The sequence below is a fragment of the Acyrthosiphon pisum genome, chromosome X (assembly GCF_005508785.2).
Source record: "Acyrthosiphon pisum isolate AL4f chromosome X, pea_aphid_22Mar2018_4r6ur, whole genome shotgun sequence".
NCBI lineage: Eukaryota > Metazoa > Arthropoda > Insecta > Hemiptera > Aphididae > Acyrthosiphon > Acyrthosiphon pisum.
This window is the reverse complement of record NC_042493.1, coordinates 111,252,263-111,263,540: the sequence shown is the minus strand read 5'-3', so window position 1 is coordinate 111,263,540 and position 11,278 is coordinate 111,252,263. Positions and strand designations below refer to the sequence as shown.

At 39.4% G+C, this 11,278-nt stretch overlaps 1 protein-coding gene across 1 annotated transcript; it reads left to right on the top strand.

Moving 5' to 3' along the window:
• The first annotated feature begins 247 nt into the window (after positions 1–247).
• On the top strand, positions 248–4,774 carry LOC103311346. Its single transcript, XM_008190940.1, has one exon. It carries the CDS (start codon positions 248–250, stop codon positions 4,772–4,774), a length of 4,527 nt encoding a protein of 1,508 aa, XP_008189162.1.
• Positions 4,775–11,278: the final 6,504 nt, after the last annotated feature.

Genomic DNA, 11,278 nt, shown 5'->3' with positions numbered 1-11,278 from the left:
TAATGTGAGTAGGTACATGTTTATGATTTTGGGTTGTTAGTTACATACTTTGCTTGGTAGGTGTTCTGTGTTGTAGTAGGTATCAATTGGGATTGCTCCCCTTTCAGCTCACATATTTACTGTGTTTAGGTACTACTGTATATGCACATTGTATACCACCTTATTGCTCATTGGTGTTATATTATTATAGTAAAGTGAGTGTTTTTTATAATTAAAATATTTTTTAGTTGATATATACTGAATTAATATGGTAGAGACAAGCCAAGAAAAGGCTGCTCGTGAGCAAAGACTAGCAGTTAGGGCTAAAACTATCTCATTGCTTAACCGTGAAGGTACTGTTAACCGAATTAAGGCATTAGCTGAGACGGCGGCTCGTGTCCATGATAATTTAGATCTGTTACCTAATTTTTTAATTGCTGCTGGTGATCTGGATTCTTTATGGACATCCTTTGTGTCACATAATCAAGCTGTTTTGGATGCATTATTGGATTTAGACCTTACATCTGAGTTTTCTACACAATTAGAAACCGAGATCCGTTCTCTATATATTAGTGTTGTAACTGTAGTTGAACAACACACACCTAAAAGTGAAATTGTGTCACTGGACGGTAGTGCCAATGGGTCCAGACATAATGTGCCTGGTAGCACCTCAGTATCCCGTCTACCAGAAATACCGTTACCCTCTTTCAGTGGTGATTTGATCGAATGGCCTGTTTTTCGTGATAGGTTTCTTGCTAGAGTGGGTCACATTCCTAACCTGCCAAATATCGACCGGTTTTATTATCTCCTTGGTTGTCTTAAGGGCGATGCTCTTTATACTATTAAAAATATTGCGGTTACGGAAAATACTTATAACCTAGCTTGGTCCACATTATTTGAACGGTATGATAAACCTAGACAATTAGCGTCACTTATTGTGGACAAACTTATTGCAGTCCAGTCTCAGTCTCAGGAGTCATTGGATGGACTGAAGCAATTTCTGATCCTGTTCTCCGATCAAGTCGCCATGTTAAAGTCGTTGAATATTCCTGATTTGGGGGAGTTCATCCTGTTCGCCTTGTCTGTCCGTGGCCTATCGCTGTCAACGCGCAAAGGTTTTGAGGCTGCTAATTCTTGTGAATTTCCACTGGTTTCGGATTTGGTCACCTATGTCAAGTCACGTGTTGCAGTCTTAGAAACTGTCACACAATCGAGTAACGCGCGAAGTTACAACCAACCTCCGGATAAAACCAAACCAACTCATCGACTTGAAAATAAAAAGTCTAAAGTTGCCTTGTTGTCTTCACAAGCCCCGGTCGCATCTACTTCCAAATGTCTTTTCTGCTCTGGCGACCATTCTACAGTTAAGTGTGTAACCTTTTCGGACATGTCTCTGGATGATAGATATCAAGCGTCGAAGGACCGTAAAATTTGTTTCCTATGTTTGAATTCTACTCATTGGTCGAATCGATGTTTAGCGAAGACATGTCCTAAGTGTAAGGGTCATCACCATGTTCTTCTTCATCGCGATTTTGAAGCATCACGAAAGCCGTCATCTTCCACCGATTCTCCAGCCGTCCACATTGGTTCACTAGATCGGCCAACTGTTTTACTTGGGACCGCTCTCATACATGTTCGTGATTACTGCGGTCGTGCTCAACCAGTCCGCGCATTGATCGATTCGGCCTCACAGGTCAGTGTCATGACCTTGACGTGCGCGGATCGCCTGGGATTAAAACGGTCCAAATGGACAGCACCTATAACGGGTCTTTCCGGTGTTCAAGTCCCTAAATTGAACGGTGTGGTAAAATGTACCATCGCACCACGGTATGATGATAATACGAAAATCCAGGTGACAGCTTGGGTCCTGCCCACGATAACTACTCACATGCCGTCTCGTCATCTGCCCGAGCACTGTAAACACCGATTTTCGCATTTGGCTCTAGCTGATCCTAGTTTTGATCTTCCAGCACCTGTTGAATTGTTGTTGGGAGCAGATGTGTTTTCCCAAATATTAGACGGAAAACGCGTGGTCATAGACCATTCGTTGCCCACTGCATTCGGCTCTTTATTCGGGTGGATTCTGATTGGCCCTGTCCCTGATCACGAGCCCGATCGAATCTGTTCAAATGTTGTTTCACTCACGGTATCACTCGAGAATCTAGTTGAACGTTTCTGGCGTGTCGAAGAACCTGACCCTGCTCCAGTTATATTTACTGATGAAGGCAAGTGTGAAACTATCTACTTAACCGAACGTGTGCGTGATGATAGAGGTCGATTCGTGGTCCCATTGCCCTTCATGGAATCCGGCAAGCAAGAACGTTTTTTTGGATCTCGACAAATGGCTTTGCGTCGATTCCAAAAGCTAGAGCGGAAACTTCAAGCTAATCCAACTTTGAATCAAGCCAACTCAGCTTTTATGAGTGACTATGAATCACTAGGGCATATGTCTCTCGCTCCTAGTCCTGGTGACTACTTCATACCTCACCATCCTGTTTTTAAAGGTGAGGTTGCAACCAGTAAAATTCGAGTGGTATTTGACGCTTCGGCCACTACTTCATCCAATCGTTCCTTAAATCAGTGTCTTTTTACTGGTCCAAAGCTTCAGCAGGATATTGTTGATATCATGCTCCGATTTCGTGTACATCAATTCACCTTCACAGCAGATGTGTGTAAAATGTATCGACAAATACTGGTACTTCCACAATATCGGAAGTACCAACACATCTTCTGGCGTGCGTCACCGTTGGACGAACTTAAGGAGTACCAACTGAACACGGTTACTTACGGAGTGAACTGTGCTCCTTACCTAGCGTTGCGAGTTCTGAAGGACCTTGCTGACAATTGTTGTGCAGAGTTTCCAGGTGTCAAACAGGCACTAACTCACCAAACTTATGTTGACGATATTTGCGTTGGCGCCGATAGCACAAGCCAGCTGTTGACATTGAAATCTGATTTGAAATCTGTTCTGAGTACCGCTGGTTTTGAGCTGAAAAAATGGTCCAGTAATGATCCACAGATTCTGGCTACTATTCCACAAGAGGATCGTATCCAAAGGATCTTACAGTTCGATGACCCTGAGGCAGGATTAGTCAAGGTTCTCGGTTTGAATTGGGACTCTTCCGAAGATACTTTTGGTTTTGAAGTCTCTTCTTCGTGTGATGTCATGACCAAACGCGCCGTTCTGTCAACCATTGCCAGAATATTCGACCCAATTGGCCTTATTGCTCCAGTAATCTTCTACGCCAAGCATATACTGCAGAAAATCTGGAAGGCAGGATTAGCTTGGGATGCGCCACTTCCGTCTGACTTGACTGAGGATTGGAAAATCTTTGTCCAAGATCTCCATACATTGACTAAAGTCAAGATTCCGCGTTTTCTGGCTACAAAAAATGGTTCCCATGTCCAGCTCTGCGGTTTTTGTGATGCTTCTGAGCAAGGCTACGCAGCAATTGTCTATCTTCGCTTGATTCAGCCAGATGGATCCGTCTCCATTTCCCTTCTAGGATCCAAGACAAAAATGGCGCCCATGAAGAAGATCACTATACCTCGACTTGAATTGTCTGCTTCTGTTCTATTGGCGCGATGGATGGCTCGCGTCAAAGCGACACTGGACCATCAACTCGTTATCACTAATGTTTTTGCCTGGTCTGACTCACAAATAGCTTTGTCTTGGTTGATCAATCCACACTCTTTGTTCAAAATATTTGTCTCTAATCGAGTGCACCAGGTGCATCAACTTTTACCATCGTGTAAATGGGGATATGTACGTACTGATGATAACCCGGCTGATTGTGCCTCGCGTGGAATGCAGCCCTCAGCCCTTATGCAACTCCCCCTGTATTGGCATGGGCCTAAATTTCTACGTAATTCTGAGGATACCTGGGATCTTTCGCCTTGTATAATGTCCTTAGAAGAGCTGCCTGAAACAAAGGGCGTTTCCTTAGCTGTGCATCTCGACACTGATGGCGAATGGTTCTCACGTTTTTCTTCATATCCCAACATGCTTAGAGTCGTCACATGGATGCGTCGTTTTATCGGATCATGTCAAGGTAAGACGTACTCCAATGCCTTTCTATGTCATTCGGAATTAACTGATTCCCTAACAGTTCTTGTCAAAGCGTCTCAATTACAGACACTGGGGAAATTGCTACACAATTTGCAGCATGATCAAGCGCCACCTCGAACGTTTGCTGTGCTTCGCCCATTCATTGATCCTTGTGGCTTGATCCGTGTCGGTGGTCGTTTGGCACATGCTGATTTAACAGAAGCTCAAAAGCAGCCAATATTACTGTCAAAGACATCTTATCTTTCGTTACTTATTGTCCAGCATTGGCACCTTGTGACGTGCCATTCGGGACCTAGAGTTATAACAGCTTTAATCGCTCGTCAATTTTGGATTGCGTCTGTGCGGTGCGTGATCAGGAAAGTCATTGGTTCATGTACCATGTGCGTCAGAGCAATTGCTCAAACTCAAACTCCCCTCATGGCTGATTTGCCTGCGGTACGTGTTCAAGCTTGCCGACCGTTCTCCCGTGTTGGGATTGACTACGCTGGTCCCTTGCCAATGCGCGAATGCCGCTTGCGGAAGGCAAGACAATATAAAGTGTATGTCGCTGTATTTGTATGCATGGCCGTGAAGGCGGTGCATTTAGAAATAGTATTGGACTTGACTATCCTGATGCGTTCTTGGCCGCACTCGATCGTTTCGTTGCGCGACGTGGTCTTCCGCACGAAATATTTTCAGACTGCGGGACCAATTTTGTTGGAGCGTCAAAACAATTGCGTCAATTAGTGAACAATCCGGAAAATCATCACAGACTTTCTTCCCACTCGTCGTGTACGTGGATTTTCAACCCACCAAGTGCTCCGCACTTCGGTGGATTGTGGGAAGCTGCAGTACGCTCGTTTAAGACTTTGCTAACCCGTGTCATGGGTAGTCATAACTAACCCGTCACTCGAGGAACTGTCTACCATTTTATGCCGCATCGAAGCGATCTTAAATTCGAGGCCACTCACTCCGATGTCATCGTCGCCTCTTGATCTCGACTACTTGTCTCCGGGGCACTTTTTAATTGGACAACCTCTGCTCGCTGTTCCTGAACGTCATATACCCGAGGACAGCCGGAAAATTGTCAATCGTTGGAAGTTACTTCATCAGTTTCATCAGTCGTTTTGGCGTCGATGGTCCAGTGAATACCTGTGTTCATTACAGGCACGAACAAAATGGACAAACAATGTTCCTAACCTCAAAGACGGAGACATGGTAGTGATCAAAGACAACCAGAGCCCTCCTACAGCATGGCGTCTAGGTCGGGTGTTGAATGTCATGCCTGGGGCTGATGGCGTTGTGCGTGTAGCTAGAGTGTTAACGGCTCAGGGTGAGTTTACCAGACCAGTCGTAAAATTGGTGCTGCTGCCCATAGAATAGATGCCTTTTTGAATTTGAGTAGTTTAGTGTCCCATGTTATTATATTTGTACTTGCTGTGTCAGGGTAATTAAGTTATTCTATTCATTAGTGTCCGCCTGCTGCTCACCAACCAATCTGTATTATCAGGTTGACCACATCAGTTATACTCAGGGCACATCCTGACAAAACCAGGTTAATTGTTAAATTTTTGAATTTTATTTATGGTATTACTTATTATGTTTTTTTAAAGATGTCATTACTCATGTGTTATTTATGATTTCATTACTTGTATTTATAATCTCAAGATTTTGAGCTATTGTATTATTATCCTATTATTATTATTTTTTTTTCGTACCAATGTCAGGCTCCGCGACCGTTGCTCGTTCTCAATCTTCAATGTTCCAGCGCCCGCCACGTCTCATGAAAACCAGGGCTTTTCACTGGGGGAGGATGTTCGAGCGTCGCAGTCGATGTATAGCCAATGCGTCTATGAACCGGTCGTGCCGTCCCCCGCCCGTCTAGCATGCTGTCACCGATAACGCACGTCCGCGTAGACCCCGTAAAACGTTGACCTAATTTAGTTACCCAACGACCTTTGTCAACGTACGGTCCGTCGTTGTGTTGTTGCGCTGGCCGATCTACGGTTACGCGTTACCTTTGTGATCGCGACTTGATTTGCCGTTCACGCGACGCGTGCCGCCATATCACCGTAATAATATTATTATATTTTATCCGTCGCTGTAACCTCCATAGGCTGTGTTTCGCCGCTTCGTTGATCGTATTATTGTTTTCGATACGGTGCCCGGTCGTCCGACATATATATTATATTCACGTGTTGTTCGTGCGATCTGTGCTGATATTGTTATACGGCCGCTGTTTGGTTTGGCGAGCAGCTGTGAATACGCGTGCCTTCGGTTCTGATCAAACCGAACCCATACCTGTATTCTCTGTTATCCGTCATCGTAGCCGCCGCCGCCGCCGTGACGAGTGCTACGTGTGGACTTAAACTTCAGTGGTCATATTGTCGCCGTACCTATTATCAAGTCGGAGTTGGCAACAGCCAAGTCTTCCCCAACGGTCGCAGGAGACGCGCGTAATTATTATCATACCTTGTGTTTTATTATTACTTATCATAATCATTTGGTGATTATTCTATGTCATTATCTATACTTTGTATTTTCCTATTGATTGGTACTGAGGCGCCGGTACCAAATCATTAGCCATTGCTTTTATTATTATTATTTCTTTTGTATTTCATCAATAAATTATTGTATGTGCCTTACCATACGTGCCCGTTATATATCTCAGAGTATAGTTGATGAGGTCATAGCCTGAAAATCCTACTGTCACATTGGTCCTGGTATTCCTTCAAACTGTTAACTTTCGTTGATGTAGTCAATGAGGCCGACCACTAAAATCGTAGGAGCCTCTTGACTAAACAGTTACAGACCAAGGATCGAACATAAAAAGTGCACTTGAAGGAGTTACAGGTATCAACTGTGCTGCTCATATGTTAAGCAACACTCTAAAGCATACATTTGACACAAAATTTCTTATGGGAGAAGACGAAAATTGTGTCACTAGACTAATCATTAATTTGATTCATACATCTAAAACTTTGATTGGATATATGAAGCGGACTGGAGATATAAATAAGCTTTCAAAAACTCTAGTTCAAGAAATTGAAATCAGATGGAACACCAGACTAGTTATGTTAGTTTCAATAGAAGAGCAATATGAAGAAATTATTAAATTATATGAAAATGAACCACACAGATTTAATAACATAGACAGAACACTTCTACAAAAAATGATAACATTTTTAAAACCATTCAAAATGGCATCTGATGAATTGGAGGGCGATCAGTACCCAACCATTCATAAAGTAATTTTACACAAGGCTAAAATAGAAAAACATTTATTGAGTTACACTAAAGAGCCTGCATTAAATTGTAGAACTAACGACAACGAAACAGGTAATAATAATTTTATTTATATTATTGATGTTAGCTAATAATTGTTTTTAATTTATTGTTTGTTTTAGAATTAAACTATGAGAATATATTTAGTACATTATCCAAATGGGCATTAAGTAAATTGGAAGAAAAATTCAAAATTGATCCCATACATGAAATAAGTTGTTTCTTGTGGCCAAAATTTAAAAGTTTGAAAATGGTATCTGATGAATCTAAGATCTGTATCATTAATAAAGTATCACACGCTTTAAGGAAGTATGAATTAATTCGCACAGAACAACAATTTACAACTGTTAATAAGGATCATCAAGTACCAGAAATTAATCAAAAAGAATTTGAAGAATGGGAAGATAATGAAGTAGACATTAGCTTAAGAAGTTCCACACAGGAAATATTTGCCTACCAAAATGAAGTCTTTGATAAGAATGAAGATGTATTAAATTGGTGGAAAACAAATGGCGCACGTTTTCCTCTTATGGCACAACTGGCAAGAAAGTGTTTTTCGATACCTGCTTCAAGTGCATCAAGTGAGCGGAGTTTTAGTACAGCTGGTCGTATAATTGAAAAACGTCGAACCAACTTAAAAAGCAGTAGTGTAGATTCCCTTATGTTTTTACATGACTTTTATAAATCATCTAATAAAAATACATAGTTTATACTTGTACATTTATTTAATTTTATTCATATCTAATTTAATATAATATTTTTAATATTGATATTATAGGTATTATATGAGTAATTAAATATATATTATAGATAATTCAATATTTTCTTAGTTTATCATTTTTGAAACTGAAGTAAGTATATTGAAATTAAATATTGACTAAAATAATTTTTCATTTAAAACTTTTGTAAGATGTATCTAATACCAGTAGTATGAACCGGGCGGGTTGTTTATCTTAAACTACATACACAGTTGCTATTACTTTACATTATCGGATAGGAATCATAACGTTTCCCACCGGCCAAGATGAACAGACGGGTTATACCTATTACCTAGTACTTAGTACTTACTACTTAGTACTTAGAACTGATAACCTTTTGGTGCCTAGTGCTTAATACCTAGCCTAGTGCCTATGTTCAATTTATAATGTTATGTAAAATCATGCCTTTTTTACAATTACCATGATTACATATCAAATATAAAAAATAACACTGACACTACTTTTAAAAAAATAACTAACTTTAAAATATATTTAACCTTAAACTGTGCAGTGCTACTCACGTTCATTTTTACATCCACACTTTTAATTTTCAAACTTAAAAATGTATTATTTATATCATTATTTTATATCCAAAGTTTGTTATTTGAATATAAAAATAGGTACATTATTATGGTAAAACAAATTAAATATATTGGAGCTTATAATTCAATATAATATATTATGAAGTTTTTATATAATATTATAATGAATAGGTATTGTTGATATTACATTGTGGTGGGTACTGAGTACAGTATCAATTGAAATTATTAATTCATTAATTTTATAGATTTAAAAAATATTATAGATTAAATATATCAATTGGATAAGTTGATTCTATGATTTTATTTAGAAGAAGTGTAGGTTAAAATTGTAAAAATTGTGGTTGAGGAGTGAGGATAATAGTAAGTTGACTTTTATTTAATGTGATGTTTTAATTTTTTAATGTTTTAAATCATCTTGAGATCTACCTTGTTTGACTTAATTTTGTGATTGATTTTTAGTAGGTAAATTAAAAGTATTTTCTGTTATATTATGTACCTAGCTAGTTTTTATCAAGCTACAGGTAAATATAATAGGTAGTAGGTACTAGGTACTAGGTAGTAGGTACTAGGTACATCAACCCCAGTTATCATAATATCTGTCATAAGACATTGTCATGTAAAAATTGTACAACATTTTAAAACCAGTCCTACAACAAAAAAAACCAGCCTTAAAAAAAATCTCGGGCCGGGCCGGGTTTTTTTGACAATATTTTGTGGACCGGGTCGGGCCGGGCCTGAGGATAAAGTTGATGGACCGGACCGGGCTTTTTCGAGCTTAGCATTATTTTGGACCGGGCCAGGGCTTTTTTTCACAATATTTTTTGGGCCGGGCCTGAGGATACAATTGATGGACCGGGCCGGGCTTTTTACGAGCTTAGTATTATTTTCGGGTCGGTCCAGGGCTTTTTTTACAGAATTTTTTTTGGACCGGGCCGGGCCGGGCCTGAGGATAAAATTGATGGACTGGACCGGGCTGAAAATTTACGGCCCTTGCAGGTCTATAGTAGACGCCTATGAGCAGCTTCCGAAATGGTATTGGTTTTCTGAAAATGCTCAAAAAGGAAAAACGATTTTTCCGATTACAACGGGTGTCGCACAAATTCACACTAATGGCGCACTAATGTTTGGTAAAAGAAAAATTTCAAAAATGTAATTTTTTCATGAGGGAGGGCTGGTGAACATTTCTCCAGCCCCCCCCCATGTATTTTTTTGAATTTCCGGTTAAACCAGTATCGCATAAATTCTAAAAATAGTCATACAAATTCACACTAATGGCACACTAATGTTTAGAACAAAAAAAATTTCAAAAAATTTATTTGGGGGGCTGATGAATTGTACGTCTAATACATACCATTTGTTGTGTCAGAACTCTATTATATAGGTTCCATGATGGTATGTGAAAAACTGGCGACATCCTCACACCCTCTCGTCATAAAATACCGATATAAAATATTTCCAGCCAATCCAAAATTGGCTATAATGCCGGGCATAATGTTTCCAGCTCTTCACTTAATTGCTCAAACCGAGTAGCTACATCTTCGGGAGGAACAAAGGCTAATGCTGTAATCATCCGTGCATATAGATTGAAATCTGCATAATTTCTATAATCTCTAAAAAAAATAATATAGTGTTAGGTATTACAGTTTTTAATTGATATTATATATAATTTAACATACGCCATCAATCCTGCAGCTCCAATTTGTTTCTTCAAGTTTTTTAGCAAATGGAAAAAACAACCACGTATTTCTAATGCCGGAAACTCTATCCGAAAAGCATTGTGGATCGCGACTTAAAAATCCACAGATATACTTGTGGCATTAATGGCAGGCACTAAACGTTTTAGTTCCACTAGAAGTGTACTGTAGGTTTCCTGTTCTTTATTGGGCAGCAGTGCATAAAGACAGGGATGAAATCCGCCATTCCGACATCCTAGTATCACAAATACTTGGGAGAAAAGGTTTGGACTAATACTGAATGTCTTATCAACAAACCACTCATCAGATGTTGTAAGTATCTATAAGAAATATTTAAACATTTATTTATAAATTAATTTTTATTTATATATTTATAGAATAGAATCTCTTTTCCAAACCTCTCTGGCGACCAAATACTAAGAACCTGTTGAGTCCAGGCCCAGTGTCGCACAGTAAAAAGTTTTCAAATTGTCCAGGTTCCACTTCATACTCCCTAAAGGTGTCTGGGATAACTCAATCAACCAAGGACAGAGGCGCATTTGTGAACCGTTTCGACATCTGACCCTTCTGACAGTTTTTTTAAACTATCGATTGTTGTTAATGCTCCTTTGCCAGCAATGGTCATAACCTCTAAATTGTGTTTATAATGTTTGTGAATTATTTTAAATTATAAATATAAGGTTATTGTTTTATGTTAGTTTTATAAATAGTACTGGTCAGGGGCGATCGCATGGGGAGGGGGCTTTGGGGGTTTTACAATACACACACAACATATTTTCCTGCGTTCACCCCTTGCACTGATTATTTTAATTTAATTGTATTACCTATACACTGGTTGATTGCCACAGATGGTGTTTCCATTGTTTCAAATGCCTGTTTTTTAATTTTTGGTAACGTAGCTGCTACCTAATATTAAGTAAAGAATACTTGTATAAATCCATAGTGTATGAAATTATGTATAATATTTTATAT

Excerpts from the sequence above, each read along its gene's own strand:
- LOC103311346 (XM_008190940.1), top strand. The coding sequence starts at position 248 with ATGGTAGAGACAAGCCAAGAAAAGGCTGCTCGTGAGCAAAGACTAGCA.